Here is a 21667-nt window from a genome sequence, read left to right on the forward strand (position 1 = left end):
TCATTTATAGCGCACGGTGAACGCTGCAAAAAAAATTGATTAAAAAAACAATAGTAGAATTGCTGTTTTTTAGTCACCGCACCACTTAAAAATAGAATAAAAACTGATCAAAAAGCCGCATGCACCCCAAGAAAACGAAAATGGATTCCTCAAGGGGTCTAGTTTCCAAAATGGGGTCACTTTTGGTGGTTTTCCACTGTTTTGGCACCACAAGACCTCTTCAAACCGGACATGGTGCCTAATAAAAAGGATGCCTCAAAATCCACTAGGTGCTGCTTTGCTTCGGAGGCCGGCGCTTCAGTCCATTACCGCACTAGGGCCACATGTGGGATATTTCTCAAAACTGCAGAATCTGGGCAATACGTATTAAGTTGCGTTTCTCTGGTAAAACCTTTTGTGTTATAAAAAAAATGGTATAAAGAGGATTTTCTGACCAAAAATTTTTTTTTATTTCACCTCTACTTTGCTCTAAATTCCTGTGAAACACCTAAAGGGTTCATAAACTTTCTAAATGCTGTTGTGAATACTTTGAGGGGTCTAGTTTCTAAAATGGGGTGTTTGATGGGGGTTTCTAATATATAGGTCCATCAAAGCAACTTCAGAACTGAACTGTAACTTAAAAAAAAATTAAAAATCAGGCAATACTTGGCTTCTTACATCATACTGATAATGAGCCGTGCCCACCCCGAGATGACCCCAGTTTTGACCGTTTGTATAAACTGAGACCCCTATTAGACCGTTTCAGTGCCCGGTTTTCCGAAGCATTCACCCCCAAGAAGGGTATTTCTATTGATGAGTCCTTGGTGGATTTTAAAGGGAGGGTTCAATTCCGCGAGTACCTGCCGGGTAAGAAGGCAAGGTATGGCGTGAAGATGTATGAGCTGTGCGAGAGTGCATCAGGGTATACCTACAAATTTAGGATATATGAAGGGAAGGACACCAGTGCTCAGCCCCCAGAATGCCCCCCCTTACTGGGAGTTAATGCAAAAATTGTGTGGGATTTGGTGCACCCACTGCTGGACCAGGGTTACCACCTCTACCTGGATAATTTTTATACCGGCGTCCCACTCTTCAACTGCCCCGCTTCCAGTCCTGTGGCATGCGGCACTGCTAGAAGAAATCTGAGGCCTCCCTAAGACTCTGCAGGGCAAACAAGAAGGGGTGAGCGCAGGGCACATTCTAGCAGCAACATATTGTGTGTCAAGTACAAGGACAAGAGAGATGTCACACCAGTACCCATGTACCAGTACAGAGACCCCTAAACCAGACTGCATCCTGGACTACAATAGGTACATGGGAGGGGTGGACTTGTCAGATCAAGTCCTGAAGCCCTACAGTGCCATGCGGTGTGGTATAAGAAGCTGGCCAGGCACATCATACAGATGGCATTGTACAATGTGTACGTGCTACGTCGATGTACAGGCCAGAGGGGAACTTTCCTGGAATTTCAAGAGGTGATTATCAAAAACCTAATCTTTAGGGACCAGGAACGGGGGGGGGGGGCACCCAGTACTTCTGGAAGCGAGGCCACACGCATCGTACCAGGGCAACACTTTCCAGGAGAAGTTCCCCAAACTGGCAAGAAGGGAAAAAGTCAAAAGAGGTGCAAAGTCTGCTATAAGAGGGGTATAAGGGAGGACACAATATATCAATGTAACGCGTGTCCCGAAAAACCAGAGCTCTGTATGAAAGAGTGTTTTAAAATGTATCATACATCCCTTGTTTTATAATTTACCCCAATTCTACTTACCCTGATGTACTCCGCACAGCTTATCCCCCCTTATCTTTCCCATCTGAGCCCTGCTGTGTGCCCAGGCAGCTGATAACAGCCACATTGAGGGTATTGCCATACCCGGGAGAACCCACATTACAGTTTATGGGGTGTATCTCTCCGGTCAAAATGCTCACTACACCTCTAGATGAATGCCTTAATGGTGTAGTTTTTAAAACGGGGTCACTTCTTGCGGGTTTCAACTGTACTGGGGCTTCTGCACACATGACTTTGCACGAGAAAATCCCCAGTAGGCCAAATGGTGGTCCTTTCGTTCTGAGCCATCCCATGGGCCCAAACGGCAGTTTATCACCACAAATGGGGTATTGCTGCACTCAGGAAAAATTGCGCAACAGAATGGGGTATTTTATTCCTTGTGAATAAGAAATTTTCAGCCAAAACTACATATTGGAAAAAATTAATTTTGTTTTAATTCCAAGCCCAATTCAAATTAGTTCTGTGAAAAAACTGTTGGGGTCAAAATGGTCACAACACCCATAAATGAATTCCTTGAGGGGTGTAGTTTCCAAAATGGGGTCACTTCTGGTGGGTTTCCATTGCTTTGATACCTCTGGGGCTCTGCAAATGCGACATGGCACCCGAAAACCAAACCAGCAAAATCTGTACTCCAACAAACACATAGCGCTCCTTTCCTTCTGAGCCATCCCATGGGCCCAAACAGCAGTTTATCATCACAAATGGGGTATTGCCGCACTCAGGACAAATTGGGCAACAAAATGTAGTATTTTATTTCTTGTGAAAATAAGAATTTTTGAGCTAAAACGACATATTATTGGAAAAAATATTATTTTTTTTAATTCCCAGCCCAATTCAAATAAGTTCTGTGAAGAAACTATGGGGTCTAAATGGTCACAACACCAATAAATGAATTCCTTGAGGGGTGTAGTTTCCAAAATGGGGTCAGTTCTGGTGGGTTTCCATTGTTTTGATACCTCTGGGGCTCTGCAAATGCGACATGGCACCCGAAAACCAAACCAGCAAAATCTGCACTCCAAAGAACACACAGCGCTACTTCACTTCTGAGGCCTCCCATGGGCCCAAACGGCAGTTTATTGCCACAAATGGGGTATTGCTGCACTCAGGAGAAATTGGGCAACAAAATGGGGTATTTTGTTCCCTGTGAAAATCAGAAATTTTGATCACAAATGAGATCTTATTGGAAAAAATGACATTTTTTTAATTTCACAGCCCAATTCAAATAGGTGCTGTGAAAAAACTGTGCGGTCAAAATGGTAACAACAACCATAAATGAATTCCTTGAGGGGTGCAGTTTCTAAAATGGGGTCACTATTGGTGGATTCCTACTGTTTTGACACCTCAACACCTCTTCAAACCTGGCATGCTGCCTAAAATATATTCTAATAAAAAAGAGGCCTCAAAATGCACTAGGTGCTTCTTTGCTTCTAGGGCTTGTGTTTTAGTCCATGAGCGCAGTAGGGCCACATGTGGGACATTTCTAAAAACTGCAGAATCTGGACAATACATATGTAGTAGTGTTTCTCTGGTAAAACCTTCTTTGTTACAGAAAAAAAAATGAATATAATTGAAATTCAGCAAGAAAAATGAAATTTGCAAATTTCACCTCCACTTTGCTTTAATTCTTGTGAAATGCCTGAAGGGTTAAAAAACTTTATAAATGCTGTTTTGAATACTTTGAGGGGTCTAGTTTTTAAAATGGGGTGTTTTATCAGGGTTTCTAATATATAGGCCCCTCAAAGCCTCTTCAGAACTGAAGAAGTACCTTAAAAAAAAGGCTTTTGAAATTTTCTTAAAAATATGAGAAATTGCTGTTTAGGTTCTAAGCCTTGTAACGTCCAAGAAAAATAAAAGAGTGTTCAAAAAACGATGCCAATCTAAAGTAGACATATGGGAAGTGTGAACTAGTAACTATTTTGGGTGGTATAACCGTCTGTTTTACAAGCAGATGCATTAAAATTCTGAAAAATGCTGTTTTTTCCAAATTTTCTCTAAATTTTGCAATTTTTCACCAATAAACACGGAATATATCGACTAAATTTTACCACGAACATGAAGCCCAATGTGTCACGAGAAAACAATCTCAGAATCGCTTGGATAGGTTTAAGCATTCCGACGTTATTACCACATAAAGTGAAATATGTGAGATTTGAAAAATGGGCTCTGAGCCTTAAGGCCAAAACTAGGCTGCGTCCTTAAGGGGTTAATATATAAAATTAAAAGTTAAAAAAAGCACAATGTAAAAAAAAAACAAAAAAAAACATAACTGGTAGCCGCATCTGCAAAAGTCCAAACTAAATTGAATTTCTGTTTTTTGGTCACTTTAATTTCCCACAATTTTTTTTTTTATAAAAAGTGAACAAAATGTCTAAAAGAAACTGTAGACACTACAGCTTGCCCCACAAAAAATAAGCCCTCATACCACTCAATCGACAGACAAAATAAAAAGTAGTTATGGCTCTCGGACAAAAAAATAATTTTATTTTTAACAATCCGCTTTTTTCCTTGCAGAAGTAGTGAAATGTAAAAAAAAACTAGAAATTTGGTATCACAGCAATCGTATCAAAATAAAGTTAACATGCCGTTTTTACTGCAGGGTGAACCCTGTAAGAACAAAATTCCCCCCCCCCCAAAAATGGAGCAATCGCTGTTTTTTTTTTTACATTTCCCACTTCACCTTACAAATAACTTTTTTGCTGTTTCCCATGACATTATATGGTACAATAAATGGTGCTGTGAAAATCTACAACTCGTCCCGCAATACACAAGCCCTCATACGGCTACATCGACGGAAAAATAAAGTGATGACTTTTGGAATATGGGGAGGAGAAAATGAAAGTGAAAATCCAAAAATGGCTGCAGCAGGAAGGGGTTAATTGCAGAGCTTGTATATTTGGAGTTGTGCCGGTATTTGTCTTAGAACTGCAAACTATAAGGTGATTTCAAACGGTTTTCCTCAACATTTTGAGATTTCATAATTATTTCCTTTACACGATCTGGAAAAAATGCCATTAATTAAAGTAATTTCATTGAATTTGTGTGCGGTATGTTTCACAAAGCCACAATGTTCATCTATTAAACACACATTGTTTTATGTCCTATCTGAGATTTGTGGATTTGCAATGAAGTAAAAAAGCTGGGTTAATATCCTCTAACGTGGCGATTCCATGACTTTTGCCAGGTGTTACGCTGCGCAGGGTCTCAATATCTAACGCCTTATGAATGTTTATCACAACCAATTGAATCATGGTTTCCATCTCCCCCACCTAATCACCATGGGGAGATGATATGCATGTTTTTCCCTTGGCATCCTAGTAGTGACATATGATCGAGTAATGAGTAATATGGGATTGTAGTTAGAATAGTTTTGCTGATATTTAGCCATTTTTTGTTTTGAAATTGTTAAATGTCTCCGTACTCTTATATTCACACTCCACAAGCTCTCCAATTAATCCTCTATAATGGCTTAACCTCAAAATTGACCACAGAAAACATTTTCAGGGGTTACTGAGGGTTGCAATCATGCTGTTTGGCAAGCGATTATAAATGACGCTACATTGGAACTATATAGTCCGCTGGCCTGCTGCGCCGCTCCTAAATGATCTGTCCTCTGTTCCTGCATTTCAACCATCTTGGAGAGCAGAAAACGGGACTGGTATCCGGGCTGGATCATTCAGAAGCTGAGCAGCAGGTCAATCTACATTTCAAATGTATCTTCAACATTTTTTTTTGGACTGGAGTGTCGCTTTAACCCCTTAATACCAAAGGTATTTTAAAACTTAATGACAGCAATTTTTTAAGTTTCTCCATCGCCCCATTCAAAGAGCTATAACTTTTTTCTTTTTGCATCGACATAGCTGTATAAGGACTTCTTTTTTTTTTTGCGGGACAAGTTGTACACCGCGTTCCAAATTATTATGCAAATGTTATTTTTCGCTGATTTTCCTAAATAGTCGATGCAAATGACAGTCAGTATAACCTTCAAGCCATCAACCGTTGGAGTATAATGCGAATTTTATTGAACAAATCTCCCAATAATAACCGATTTTTTTATTAGAAGTAAAAAACTCACAATGCACTGTTTCAAATTATTATGCACAACAGAGACCAAAACATTTTAGAGGTTGTAAAGAGAACTAAAATGGTAATTTGTTAAATTTGCAGCATCAGGAGGTTATATTTACAGAAATCAAAAGCTCTTTCAATCCAAAAAAACTTAGCAGGCCAAGTTACACGTTAACATAGGACCCCTTCTTTGATATCACATTCACAATTCTTGCATCCATTGAATTTGTGAGTATTTGGACAGTTTCTGCTTGAATATCTTTGCGGGATGTCAGAATAGCCTCCCAGAGCTTCCGTTTTGATGTGAACTGCCTCCCACCCTCATAGATCTTTTGCTTGAGGATGCTCCAAAGGTTCTCAATAGGGTTGAGGTCAGGGGAACATGGGGGCCGCACCATGAGTTTCTCTCCTTTTATGCCCATAGCAGCCAATGACACAGAGGTATTCTTTGCAGCATGAGATGGTGCATTGTCATGCATGAAGATAATTTTGCTACGGAACGCACGGTTCTTCTTTTTGTACCACGGAAGAAAGTGGTCAGTCATAAACTACGTACTTTGCAGAGGTCATTTTCACACCGTCTGGGACCCTGAAGGGGCCTGCCAGCTCTCTCCCCATGATTCCAGCACAAAACATGACTCCGCCACTTCCTTGCTGACGTCGCAACCTTGTTGGGACATGGTGGCCATTCACCAACCATCCACTACTCCATCCATCTGGACCATCCAGGGTTGCACGGCACTCATCACTAAACAACACGGTTTGAAAATTAGTCTTCATGTATTTCTGAGCCCACTGCAACTGTTTCTGCTTGTGAGCATTGTTTAGGGATGGCCGAATAATAGCTTTATGCACACTTGCAAACCTCTCGAGGATCCTACACCTTGAGGTTCGCGGGACTCCAGAGGCATCAGCGGCTTCAAATACCTGTTTGCTGCTTTGCAATGGCATTTTAGTAGCTGCTCTCCTAATCCTATTAATTTGTCTGGAAGAAACCTGCCTCATTATGCCTTTATCTGAACTAACCCGTCTGTGCTCTGAATCAGCCACAAATCTTTTTCACAGAACGATGATCACGCTTAAGTTTTCTTGAAATATCCAATGTTTTCATACCTTGTCCAAGGTATTGCACTATTTCACGCTTTTCGGCAGCAGAGATCCTTTTTCTTTCCCATATTGCTTGAAACCTGTGGCCTGCTTAATAGTGTGGAATGTCCTTCTTAAGTAGTTTTCCTTTGATTGGGCACACCTGGCAAACTAATTATCACAGGTGTCTGAGATTGAGTACAATGATCCAAAGAGCCCTAAGGGCTTGTTCACATCACCGTTCATTTCCGTTCCGGGGTTCCGTCGGGTGAACCCCGCAACGGAAAGTGAAACTGACAGCACAGCTTCCGTTTCAGTCACCATTGATCTCAATAGTGACGGAAACATCGCTAAATCTTTCCGCTCGTCACCATTCCAACTGGTTTCCGGTTGCGGGGTTCACCGATAAGGAAATGAACGGTGATGTGAACAGGCCCTAAGACACAATACCATCCATGAGTTTAATTGAAAAACTAATAATGAAATGTTTGACACCTAAATCCAATGTGCATAATAATTTGGAACACGGTGTATTTTATAATCGCACCATTTTGGGGAACATGTAATTTATTGTTTTGTTTTTTTTAGTGGGTTACTGGAAAAAAACGGAAATTTTGCCATTTGTTTTGCGTCTTAATTTTACGCCGTTTACCGTGTGGCATAAATAACATAACTGTCTTCAGCGGGCCGTTACGATTGCGGCGATACCAAATTTATATGGATTTGTTTGTTTTCCTACTTTTACACAGTAAATTTTTTTAAAAAAATTTGCTTTTGTATCGCCATATTTTAAGAGTATAGTCCTGCCTAGAAAAACTTAAAGTAGTTTTATTCGTATAGTATTAAAAATAGGGCACTAAATGCCAAAAGTACTGAGTGTAGGCGTAGGCACACAGATCCACGGTCCCTGATAAATGTCAGGAAACGTGTCATATCGATTGAAAGGTTTTTCAATATCACCTAAGACAGGGGTAGCGGGTAGTGCTCCTCAATCACTTGCCATAGCGATGCAAAGGTAAACAAGCCTCCTTGAAATGTCCTGTATGCACATAGAAACAGACGTGCCACACTCTGGACATGCACAGGGGACCTAAGCAAATGTAGATGTGGTCTGGTTACCACAGTAAAGCAACGTCACAACGCGTTTCTGCAGCCCTGTAACTACAGGGCAGCGTCCTCAGGAGTTAAATTTGCTTATTATTAATGAACTGCCGAACAGCACATTTTCTGCTGTTTGTTTTGTATTCTCCGGGGTGCACGGAGACACTGATGGCTGGTCTAACACGAGCTGGAGAAACTCGAGTGCCTTATATGGCTAGCCCCACCTCCTTCAGAAGCGTGATGGAAAGCCAGGACCAATCGGTGTGTCAACGCCAGAATGACGCCCACCGACATAGACCGGCCTCCTAATGACATCACAGCCAATCACAACGATGCAGAACACATCACCAGTTGCTAGGGGAATTTCAGGCGATCTCATATATACATTGCTGCAGCAACAGAGTGTCAGTGTGACAGGGGAAAGTTACAGCTCATGTATAGGCAAGGGAACTCAATTGGAACCTGTAGGAGAAAACACTACCAGGTATCCATAAAGAAGGTATCTTTATGGATACCTGGTAGTGGTTTCTCCTACAGGTTCCAATTGAGTTCCCTTGCCTATACATGAGCTGTAATTTTCCCCTGTCACACTGTGACACTTACTTTGTTGCTGCAGCAATGTATATATGAGATCGCCTGAAATTCCCCTAGCAACTGGTGATGCGTTCTGCATCGTTGTGATTGGCTGTGATGTCATTAGGAGGCCGGTCTATGCCGGTGGGTGTCATTCTGACTATACATTTATTAACGTTTACTATTTACACAGATTTTTTGGAATTTAACATATTTTAAGAGCCATAACTTTTTTTTATTTTTTTGACCGATGCAGCTGTATGAGGGCTTTTTTTTTTTGCGGGACGACTTGTAATTTGTATTGGTACCATTTTGGAATAGATGCGACGGTTTGATCACTTTTTATCACATTCTTTTGAAGGCAGGATGAATAGAAAACAGCAATGCTGGCGTTTTTTGTTTTTTATTATATTTTTTACGGCGTTCACGTGCGGGTTAAATAATTGAATCATTTTATAGTTGGGTTTGTTACGGACGTGGCGATACCAAATATGAGTGACTTTTTACTTTTCATAAAGTATTTTGTAAGGGGAAAAAGTGGGTTTTCTTTATTTTTTTTGGACTTGGGACATCTATTTATTTATTTCAAACTTTATTTAACTTTTTTTTTAACTTTTATTTCTAGTCCCACTGGGGGACTTTACTGTGCAGACTTCTGATCGCTATTATAATACACTGCAATACTTCGGTATTGCAGTGTATTTTTGCCGGTCAGTGTAAAATTGACAGGCACCTGTTAGGTCATGCCTCTGGCATGGCCTAGCAGGCAATTTACTAAAGTCAGACCTGAGGGCCTTTGTTAGGCCCCCAGGCTGCCATAGAACCCATCGGCACCCCGCGATGCACTCGGGGATGCCAGTGGGATTAGAGAGGGAGCCCCCTCCCTCTAAAATCTCTCGGATGCGGCGCTCGCTATTCCGCACCGCATCTGAGGGGTTAAATATGATCGGAGAACACTGCTAGTGATCTCTGATCGTTGCCCTGAAGCCCGAGGCTTTTATGGCCATTTTCTGTAACACTTAGACACGTCTTTGTAGCGATTCATTTTTTTATTTTTTTTTAAATGACTATGTATAATTTGCACTAAAGTTTCTGTTCCTAATAATAACACTGTGTACTTTTTTTCAGTCAGTCTGTTCGCTGTGGGCAATCTTCTACAATGCACTGTGCAAATCTTTGTGGAAATACATTGAACTGTGCAGAACACAACTGTAATCAGGTGTGCCATGCTGGGAAGTGCCAGCCTTGCCAGCAAATTATACATCAAGGTAGGAAACTCGACTTTTGAGTGGGCATTGGATATAAATGTTGTTTTTACTGGATGGGGTTAACTTACTGACCTACTTAACTACATTTCTGTATTGTCCACTATTACACATTCCATTTATATACATTTTGACTCTATTTCTAAAATGCTGTTTGAGCAGCTTCTTATGTAATATCGTAAGTGCTATTAAATAAAAGTTAATTGTTTTCAATGCTTCTGAATAGTGTAACCGTTTTTATATTTTTATAAAAGCGTTACTATGGTAGCAGAACATTTTTATAGTACATAATCCTTTTACTCTGGATTATTGTGTCCGATTTCTACCACAAGAAAATTTAGTCCCTAAAGTAGCCGTTTATATATGCAAATAAGAGTCTTTACTGCAGCTTATTTGACGGAGTCGGTCATTGGGATTTATACTCTCAGGAGTTAAAGCTCCTAAAGTAGAGATACACTTAGTCACAATGGAGTAGACTAAATTGCTGCATCGGCTTTTTCAAAAAGGTGTTGTATTAATGAGACCACGCCTTTTCGGATAGAATCGGTGCGGCGATCAGCTGATCGCCGCAGGTCCAGCTTCTTTTAATGCCTAGCAATCGTGCTATTGTTGGGAAGCTGCCTGTGTTTGGACAATTCCCATGCCTTACACATTAGCTGTCCTTTGTGGCCCATAGAGTGGGGGACTACCATCTATGATGTCTATATACCAAAGTAGGTCATATATACAGGGCTTGCCTTCCTGAGACAACCCCTTTAATTTCTTTTTACACTCTAGTATGTATGTCTATATACACTACTGCTATTTGAAGAAAAAGGGGCTATGAAACCAGTGTAAAAGGGAAACTGTCTTTGTTGCTCATAGCAACCAATCACCGCACACTTTCATTTTTCAAGAGCAGTATTTGAAATGAAAGCTGCACTGTGACTGTTCTCTATGTGCAGCAAAGACCGTTTCTCTTTTGCACCAGTTTCTAAATCCCATCTGTATTCGGTGAAATAACTCCGGTGTTCCCCCTTGTATTGTGATACTGTGTAAACTTGTGAATGTGTAAATTTGTCCCATAAATGACTCCCAGGAAGGAGTTATCAATCGAACAGCGGTCTGCCATAGTCTCTTTGAGAAACGCAGGGCCTAGCCTGCATTAAATTTCAAGTCTGGAGAAGGTTTCTCTTAGTGGCATGCAGTGTACTCTCAAGAGATAGCGCCGAAAACAATAGTGTACGTGATTGACCACGACCTGCACAATCGTAAGTGACCACAAAACAGGACGACAAATTTCAGTGTATTCCAAACGGAACACATTTAAAACCGCTTGTCGGGTCCATGCTTCTATGATGGTAATGAGGCAGTTGCAAGCCAAAATCGCCTTTAAATGTTGCTACAAGAGAAGTGGACTGCAATCGGATCTGAAACATTAGACAAGTTGACCAACAGAATGCCTTGCATTTGCACTGCTGTGGTCTCTTCTAAGGGTGGATACTTTGATCAGAGAAATAATTAACCTGTTAGTGACCGCCAATACGCCTTTTTACGGCGGCCACTAATGGGCTTTATTCTGATGCATATGCCTTTTCACGGAGCTGCATCAGAATACAACCATGTCGCCAGGAGCAGTAAAAGCTCTCAGCTACCAGAGGTAGCTTAGGGCTTGAAGCACCGCTGCTCGAGTGGGCGGATCGAAATCCGCCCGTTTAACTCCTTAGGTGCGAACGCCACATCTAAGTGGTTTTGGAGGGAGGGGGCTCCCGCTATCACCCCACCCGATGCGATCGCGGGTTGTCGATGGCTTCTATGGCAGCCAGGGGCCTAACAAAGGCCGCCAGGTCTGCCTCTAGTTAATGCCTGTTGGGCCATGCCAGGGCCCAACTCCTTATGCACACGACCGTGTGCGCCTACTGAGTCCCGTCAGTGATCCGAGGAAAGATAGAACATGTCCTATCTTTCCTCGGATCAGAGACTCTGATCATTTTTCACGGACCTGATTCACCCTCTAAAGTGAATGGGTCTGTGAAGACTATCGGGTGCCACATGGATGCCTTAAAAAAAACGGCCCGAGTGGCACAACGGTCATGTTCATGAGGCTTAATAGATGCCTGTCAGTTTTATACCGACAGGCAATACTAATACACTGCAATACAGAAGTATTGAAGTGTATTATAAAAGCGATCAAATGATTGCATAGTATAGTCTCTTAGAAATAATAAAAAAGTTTAAAAAAAAAATGTTTAAAGTGTATAATTAAATGGAAAAATCCGCTTTTTCCCCTTACAAAATGCTTTATGAAAAAGCAAGAAAAAAGTTACACATATTTGGTATCAAAGTGTCCGTAACAACCCCAACTATTAAGCTATTGCGTTACTTAACCCGCTCAGCGAACGGCATAAAAAACAATGCGAGAATTGTGGTTTTCTGTTCGTCCTTAATTTTTTTTTTTTAAACGTGATGATAAAGTGATTAAAAAGTTGTATGTACTCCAGAATGGTACCAATAAAACTTACGAGTCGTTCTGCAAAAAAACCCTAATACAGCTGCATCGGCGGAACAATAAAAAAGTTATGGCTCTTCAAATTAGGATGCAAAAAAGGGAGGTGTTTTGTTTTTTTCTATACCCCCCCTGAAGTTAATTACATGTACCCCAAAATGGTGCTATACAAAAATACAACTTGTCCGGCAAAAAGTCCTATGTTCTATGTCGACGCAAAAAATAAAAAAGCTATAGCTGGCAAAACGTAAAAAATAGGCTGGTTACTAAGGGGTAAGGAAATCGAGGCTCAAATCATTTGTAAACAAAGTTTGAGTACAAAATGTTTACTTGCCTAAATACAGTAAATCCATAGTCCTCACAAACTAGCTTCTTTTAAAAATAAAATAAAAATCTGATTTGTTTATGTCATGGACGCCCAAGTCTCCTTGATTCACATGGGGCGTGAAGGCTGGCTGTATGTATGGTACCATCCCGCAGAAGAGCTACTGTAGCACAAATTGCTAAAGTTAATACTGGCTATGATAGAAAGATGTCAGAACACACCGTGTACCACCGACCATAACATTGTTTCAGACCAAGAGCACCCCTTCATGACAACGGCATTCTCTAATGGCAATGGCCCCTTTCAGCAGGATAATGAGCCCTCCCGCACTGCAAAGATTGTTTAGGAATGGTTTAAGGAACATGGCAAAGTTCAAGGTGTTGACTTGGCCTCCAAATTCCAACGATCTCAATCCGATTGCGCATATGTGGGATTTTGCTTGAAAAGCAAGCCAGATCCATAAAGGCCTCACCTAGCAGAGGTCTTGTGTAGTCCATTTCTCCACAGGTCAGAGCTGTTTGGGCGGCACAAGGGGGATTTACACCGTATTAGGCAGGTGGTTTTAATCTTATAGTTGAATGTTGTATTTGTGAATACTGTTAAATGAGGAAGGTAGGCAGCATTTCAGAATAGATTAAACAATGTTTTCATTGCTCTAAAAAGGCAACCTTTCAGCTGTCACCATGGGGCTTTTGTCAAGCTGATGCGTTGCCTTTTTAGGTGAATAAAAACACCTTTTCATCTATTCTGGAGTGCTGCCTACCTTTTCCATTTATACATTTGATTGAGGGAGTTCGTTGAATGGGATTCCTAGGGCTGTAATCCGCATGTTTTTATTTTGTGCTGCTTTAACTACTATTATGTATGTATGTATGTATGTATGTATGTATGTATGTATGTATGTATACCACTAAAATTAAGCCATTCCATTTTTTTAGGATTTTCACTTGCATTCAAGTCTCAATACATACCACATCTGTGGTGCACTGACAATGCTGACGTGCCCATAGACGTTCTTTCCCAAACTAATGCTAAAAGTATATCCTTTTTGGCCAGTATATGTCATGATCCCGCAGCCCCAACTGTGTTGAAACGGTAGTTAACTGTGCTTATCAATACTATTGTATACAATAAAAAATTTATACTGTGCATGTGTCCAAATCCACTCCAACCATCTTCTTGATAAGGCACGTTAATATCTGAAGTGTCGCTGCTGTTATTTCTAGGGACATTGGAGCTTCAATTAATTGGGGACTTTATTGCCTCCTTCTGTGTGCTTTGATACCTTTTTTTTTTTTTTTTTTTTTTTTTAACTATATAAAAGCCTAAATGGTCAGTAAAGTAACAAACTTTGCAGAAATCTATAGTACAAGCAAATATAAGAAACTTTATAATATGTTATTAACTATCCGGCTCCTCACCTCGCCCGCTGTTCACTTACTCTAGGGCAGCACGGTGGCTCAGTGGTTAGCACTATTGCCTTGCAGCGCTGGGGTCCTGGGTTCAAATCCAACCAAGGACAACATCTGCATGGAGTTTGTATGTTCTCCCCGTGTTTGCGTGGGTTTCCTCCGGGTACTCCGGTTTCCTCCCACATCCCAAAAACATACCCATAGGGAATTTAGATTGTGAGCCCCAATGGGGACAGTAAAAAAAAAGTGGACCTCTGTACAGCGCTGCGTAATATGTTGGCGCTATATAAGTAACTGAAATAAATAAATAAATAATACTCTGAATTTACTGCTTTCTCCCTCTTGTCTAAAAGACTAGGATTAGGTTACAAATGCCTATAGAAGTCTATGGAGAGGGTAGCAGAGTAATTGATAGGTAAAAAGAGAAGCACCAAGACACTGCTGTAGCTTCTCGTAACTCATTACTCCTGTATAATGTCTGCTGCTTTTTCTGAGGGTGTGCTACAAAGACATTGGGGATGTTCTTTTCTCTGTTTGCAATGTATGTCAGACAAGATAGTAGTTCGTCTCCACCCACTACCTTGGGGAAAACTGAGTATTGGAGAGCGAGCCTGCAGAGGGGAAATCTTTTAGGGTATGTGCACACGATGAGAGGCTTTTACGGCTGAAATGACAGACTGTTTTCAGGAGAAAACAGCTGCCTCGTTTCACACGTAAATGCTCCTCCTCGTATTATGCGAGGCGTCTGTGACGCTCGTAAATCTTGAGCTGCTCTTCATTGAGTTCAATGAAGAACGGCTCAAATTACGTTGCAAAGAAGTGCCCTGCACTTCTTTGCCGAGGCAGTCAATTTACGCGTCGTCGTTTGACAGCTGTCAAACGACGACGCGTAAATTACAGGTCGTCTGCACAATATGTCGGCAAACCCATTCAAATGAATGGGCAGATATTTGCCGACGTATTGTAGCCCTATTTTCAGGCGTAAAACGAGGCATAATACGCCTCGTTTACGCCTGAAAATAGGTAGTGTGAACCCAGCCTTATAGTCGTATAGTGGCCAGAGATGGTGTTATTCCTCGTATACACACTAATGACCGTTTTTTTCTCAAAGGCACCTGAAAGGTTAGGTACTCTTTAATATATGTAATGGTAAGCAATAGTTAATATATTTTATTACTGCTTAATTTAAAGAAAATATGTATATTTCTTAATTTGCATATTAAAAAATACTGATTTTGTATTGCAAATTGCGTTGTATTAAATGTATAATTGAACTGAGATGTGTTGCACTTATGTGATTTCTTTGTTTGGATCCCGCTCAGCATGCTATTGTGGTGGCAGCTCTCGTGATGTGTCATGCGGAACAGACAAGGATAACTATGATGGCTTTGGAAACTTCTCCTGCCAAACGCTCTGTGGCAAGTAAGCTTCAACGCTTCTGATACTCCTTGTTAGCTGATTTCTTAAAGCCAAATATGCCATACCCGATAGGTTGGTGATGACGGGGTTATGCTTATTACTACTGTTTTATTATTTTACTGTTTACTTTTATGTTTATTACAGGCAACTACGTTATTGTCACATTTACAGTACGTTTAAAATTGTCAGTAACTTTTACTAGTAGACCTGTATTGCTGTGACAAGCAAAATAAAGAAGGGGCCTGTGCATATTCCCTCTTACATGTGATAAGGCAATAGCATTTATAGCAAAATATTTTTTATTTTTTTTGTAAACTTGATTCAGAGTTACAAGTGTCGATATTGAATGGCTGTAGGCATGATATTTTTAGTTAATAGACAAACCGTAGTAGTAGAATGCGCTGTTGTAAGGGCTCAGCGACTTTCTGTGTGACAATCTGTCAAGTTTTTGCTGTGCTAGAGCCGACCCTTTTAAATAACTAAACTCCAATCGTAGGGCACGCAATTTACAGAACAAGATCACCAAGTTCTGAAGTGTGAGTCTCAAAAACATTCTGACCTGTGCTAAAAAGATTTCCAAACTGCATGTGAAAGCAACAGGAGCGCCCGCTTTGTTCACTGGGAGTTCCGTGGCTTAGTAGCTGCACACAAGTCTTAGATCAGCGTGCACAATATCAATCATTGCCTGATGCCATTGGAGCAGTGTAAAAAGCACATTGGAGAAGATCTATCAAAACCAGTGCAAAGGAAAAGTGGAGTAGTTGCCCATGGAATCCAATCCGATTCCTTCTCTCATTTTTCAGAGGTCTTTTGGAAAATGAAAGCCGCAACCTTATTGGTTGCCATGTGCAACTACTCCACCTTTCCTTCAAACCTGTTTTGCTATATATCCATCATTATCTCGAGTAGTATGTCAGGCTTCCTGTCTAATTTTGTTCCAATTGTGTGGAGGAAGATAATGGTCTAGAAAGCTACATTGTAGAAAAAAAGACCGGGACCGCACATATGAACATGATGATCTTTGTTAACATTTTGATAAAACTGTATACGCCCTCTTGCCACTTCACGGTGACCTATTTTAAGTGGGACCCTTCATTATTAGGTGCAAGATCACATTGCAACCAATTACACAAAAACCCAGGGGCCCAACAGCACCCCTACTGCCATGCTAAGCCACCGTGGCTTTGGGCCAAATGCCCCCTCAGGCTCCACACCACACCACACAACACCACGACCAAGTGAACAGATCAAAATAGCTCTTTTTTTTTTCCATGTGGTCTTAGTGGACAAACTGAGTGCAAATCGGAAGAAACCCTTATGCTGTCTCCTGCTAAATGGGTGGAGTGTTTGTACCAAAGCAAGGGAATCTTTTCATGCTTTTTCTTTTATTTATACATTTTATAGTTATTTATTGTTGATCTAAATAACAAAATATTCCATACTACATAACAAAAAAAGCGAAGATAGATCTTACTAATACTAAGTGTTACAGCAAATACTGATATTCTGGAGAATTAAAAATCTCCAACAATTTACAATACGTGTGGATGGGGTTTTGGAAACTCCATGTACATGTAGTGGTAAGAAAATTCAGGGTATGCTTTTCAAATCTACAGCATGTCAATTATGCTGCAGAAATGTGTATTTTCACATCGGATTTACATTTTTTTGCAATGTAAGGTCTCATGCACACGACCGTATTTTTTCCCACCCGTAAATACTGGCGTAAATACGGGTCCGGTGTCACACGTATTCGACCCGTTTTGCACCAGTATTTACGGACCCGTGCCCGTAAATATGGGTCCCGTGTCACCCGTATTCCACCCGTATTCCACCCGTATTTACGGGCACGTTTTTGGCGGCAAAATAGCACAGCACTAATCGGCAGCCCCTTCTCTCTATCAGTGCAGGATAGAGAGAAGGGACAGCCCTTTCTGTAATAAAAGTTAAAGAAATTTATACTTACACGGCCGTTGTCTTGGTGACGCGACCCTCTCTTCACATCAAGTCCGACATCCCTGGATGACGCGGCAGTCCATGTGACCGCTGCAGCCTGTGATTGACCTGTGATTGGCTGCAGCGGTCACATGGGCTGAAACGTCATCCAGGGACGGCCAGGACGTCGGGCCGGATGTCGAGAGGGACGCGTCGCCAAGGCAACGGCCGGGAGACAGGACTGGAGGAAGCAGGAAGTTCTCGGTATGAACGTCTTTTATTTTTATTTTTTACAGGTTGCTCTTTATTCTGATCGGTAGTCACTGTCCAGGGTGCTGAAAGAGTTACTGCCGATCAGTTAACTCCTTCAGCTCCCTGGACAGTGACTATTTACTGACGTCGCTTAGCAACGCTGCCGTAATGACGGGTGCACACATGTAGCCACCCGTCATTACGAGAGCTCCATAGACTTCTATGGACTGTCCGTGCCGTTATTACGGCCTGAAATAGGACATGTTCTATCTTTTTCAACGGCACGGGCACCTTCCCGTAAGAAAACGGGAAGGTACCCGTGGCCAATAGAAGTCTATGAGCCCGTTGTTACGGTCGTGTGCATGAGGCCTAAGTGATGAAATCATCAGTAAATCCACAACACAAAATCTCCTCTGTCTGGACCCAAGCATGTCCGATTTGCAACCATAAAAGACAGACCATTTTCAGTGTGTCATCTGTCTTTCTCTACAACAAAAAAAGGAGGTACGACTAGTTTTGTCAATTTTGTCCTAACCCGCTGAAAACATAGGAAGGTCACATGATCGCTCAGACTCTCTTTTTTTTTTTTTTTTTTTTCTGCATCGCTTCGCAATGGTCTGTGAAAAGGGACAGCACACTAATGTCATCCTTTTGCTGTCTGGTTTTTTTTCACGTACCCATAGACTTCAATGAGCTAGTCTGATCCATAAAAACAGACCAGAATATAGGTCATGCTGTGAGTTTTTCTCGTAACGGACAACCGCTTCGTTGAGGTAAAACTGATGTGTGGATAGACCCATTGACTTGTATGGGTCAGTATGCTGTCTTTTGTTAAAATAGATCAAGTGTACATGTTAATGTGAATGAAGGCCTTACCCTTAGAGTGCTAGTTGTTTGCTTGAGTTCTCACATTTTTAATTAACTGCAAAAAACAAAAGGAGTTGTTGTGAGAATTGTTTTTAGGCCCCATGCACACGAACGTGCTTTTGCGGCCTCCATTCCCCCCCGATAATCCACAGGAGAATTGCGGCAGCATTCATTTCTATGGGCCATGCACACGACCGTGGTTTCCATGGTCCGTGCATGGCCCAGGAGCCTGGACCGCACAAAAAACCAACATGTCTTATTACAGCCGTGTTCTGCGGTCCAGGCTCTGCGGGCGCCTCGCCGGTGACACTCTGTGGCCGGCCGACCTGAAAATCACGGCCATGCACATGGCTAAGGTCGTGTGCATGAGGCCTAAGAGATGGTAACGTGTGCTGGTTAAAACTTACATAACGTGTTTTTTTGGGGGATTTTTTTTTTTTTTTTTACAGAAAATTGAATTGTGGAAAACATGGGTGTACAGAGGTCTGCCATCCTCAGCCTTGCCAGCCTTGTCCAAGACTTCCACCGATTGTACGTTTCTGCCCCTGTGGACAAACTCCATTGAGCAAATTACTGGAATTGGGTTGTGTGGACAGAAAAGCCTGCACAGATCCAATACCATCTTGTGGGAAGACCTGTGGAAAACCTCTGCCTTGTGGTTCTCACGGTAATCTAAACCAGCTTCAGAATTACACACTTACACGCGCACTTACACACGCACACTTAGGCCTTATTCACGCGAATGTGTTAAACGGCCATTGAAGCAACGGCCGTCACACGGACCTATATAATTCAATCTGGCCGTTCAACGGACCGTGTGAAGGGTCCGTGAGAAAATAGGACGTGTCCTATTTTTTGACACTGCATTTCACGCGCGCGCACTGAATTTCACGCGCGCGCACAGAATTGCACACACAATGAACTACACGCGCTGAATTACACGGGGCGCGGGCACGCACGCACACGGAATTACACACGCACTCACTGAATTGCGCAGCTGCACACACTGATGTTTCTGTTAATCATGTAAATATGTTTGTTGGATAAGGCTCACACTGTGTTGAGGCATTACATCCAGCGGAACGTATGCTTCAGCCGTATTCAACTCTGTCTATACAGTTGTATACATCTGCCATTGACTCCCATTGAAAAAGTAGAGGAGTGGTTTGTGGTAGCTAGGTTTTGTGGACATTTCACTTCATGCAGGATTTCCTATGTTGTCCATTGAATTTAAGTACTGGATTAGTTTATTAGATTGATGTTTTTCATTTCTATATCATGCCAGATTTCATTCATGTCTGTGAGAATCTCTGTCATGAAGGAGAATGTGGACCTTGCTCTCGTATGTCCAACGTATCCTGCCGATGTGGCTTTAAAACAAAGGTATGATATTTATAGACTTTTTTTTTTTCTTTCTTTCAGTCCATGTCACTATTTAGGAAAATGTGTGGCAATATGAATAAAAATCCATACAGAACTGTTCCGGATAGAACAGCAATGTTAATAGAAACTACATGACTGCCATAGGAATGAAGGGGAAGTTTCCTCGCCATCATATGTGACACATGCCAATTTCCGGGGCCTCACTTAAGAACTGGCATAGACAAAAAGTAGAGTAGTTAGACACGGCAACCGAACAGATTCTAATGTTTGTTTTTCCAGTGTATAATAGGAAATGTAATAAAATGATATGGTTGGTTACTGTGGGCATCTGCATTTATTTTCCCCGCACTAGTTTTTCACGTGTGGCTTGCAGTGTTTTCATAACTATGGTTAGCTGTTTGCATGTCCTGGAACGATACAACCATACTCAGCACCAGCAATAGCTCCTTTTTGTTCAGTTTGCGTGTTTTTAAAGAGCCACTAAACCTAGTAGAAAGCTAGCAGAAACTAGAGATGTATAAGACCAATGGAGCCCACTTATTTCTGGACTTGCTTCAGTAATCCTATTGAAGAACACTTCAGACAATCTCCCCAGCCTAAAGCCGTTTACCAGGTTCGAAGTGGACCAGCGCGGGCCGCGATGTCTCGTATCCCCCACAGACTACAGTCTATGGAGGGATGCGTGACACGCAATAAAATAGGACATGACCTATTTTTCAACGGAGCGTTCATACGCTGTGATGAAAGTCGTGTGAATGGCCCGATTGAAATCCATGGGTCCGTGTGACGGAAGTTTTAACAATCGTCACACGGACGAGATTCACGTTCGTGTGAATGAGCCCTAACACTAACTGCCTATCAAATGTAGATTAGATATACTTTCGGTAGAGGGCCGCTTTAAATATTTAATAATCGTAGTTTACAATAATTCTCACTTTTTGAAATCCTAGAATATGTTGGATGTTTTATGTTTGTTTTTCAAATATATGAAGATACTTGATTTTACTTTCGTTTTCTATTTTTCACCAAAACATGCTACAATCTTGATTTTAATTTTTCTACAGGAAGTTCCCTGTTCACTGATACAAAATGAAGGTAAGTAGGCTGGATGCTTTCACTACATTAGATTGTGAGAATGTAAGAGGATTTTTCTTTTGTATTGCGAAGCAGCAGGAGGATGAGGCTAGAAGAAGCAGCAATAGTAAATCCTGTCACTGCTTTCTCCTCTGTGTGTTACTGATGCTGGCTCTGTGTCTGTATATAGTGAGAAACTCCGTTAACCCTTCATAAGCTACTTTGTTTTCCACTAGCAAATTTAACCTTTTACAAGCAGCTGCATCCTCCTACTTTTTTTTTTTCTTCTTTTCTTTAAATCCTGTATTCAAGTATCAGTCAAAAATAACAAATCTCAGCATAAGGCCGGATTCACACGAGCGTGTTCGTTCCGTGATATACGGTCCGTATGTCGGCCGCATTTCCCGGACCGAACACACTGCAGGGAGCCGGGCTCCTAGCATCATAGTTATCTATGACGCTAGAAGTCCCTGCCTCTCCGCGGAACTACTGTGCCGTACTCAAAACGTGATTACAGTATGGGATCGTTTTTCCGCAGCGAGGCAGGGACTTCTCGCGTCATAGGTAACTATGATGCTAGGAGCCCGGCTCCCTGCAGTGTGTTCGGTCCGGGAAATGCGTCCGACATACGGACTGTATATCAAGGACTGAACATGC

At 41.6% G+C, this 21667-nt stretch overlaps 1 protein-coding gene across 2 annotated transcripts in view; it reads left to right on the plus strand.

Moving 5' to 3' along the window:
• Positions 1-21667, plus strand: part of NFX1 (nuclear transcription factor, X-box binding 1) — a 153020-nt gene that overhangs the window by 85468 nt on the left and 45885 nt on the right. For both annotated transcript variants that reach the window (XM_075826794.1, XM_075826795.1), the window contains exons 7-11: positions 9722-9861; positions 15403-15502; positions 19003-19220; positions 19839-19936; positions 21001-21031. In XM_075826794.1, the coding sequence (XP_075682909.1) occupies positions 9722-9861; positions 15403-15502; positions 19003-19220; positions 19839-19936; positions 21001-21031 (587 nt within the window). The remainder of the gene's footprint in view (positions 1-9721; positions 9862-15402; positions 15503-19002; positions 19221-19838; positions 19937-21000; positions 21032-21667) is intronic.

Source organism: Rhinoderma darwinii, chromosome 5 (assembly GCF_050947455.1).
Source record: "Rhinoderma darwinii isolate aRhiDar2 chromosome 5, aRhiDar2.hap1, whole genome shotgun sequence".
NCBI classification, from domain to species: domain Eukaryota; kingdom Metazoa; phylum Chordata; class Amphibia; order Anura; family Rhinodermatidae; genus Rhinoderma; species Rhinoderma darwinii.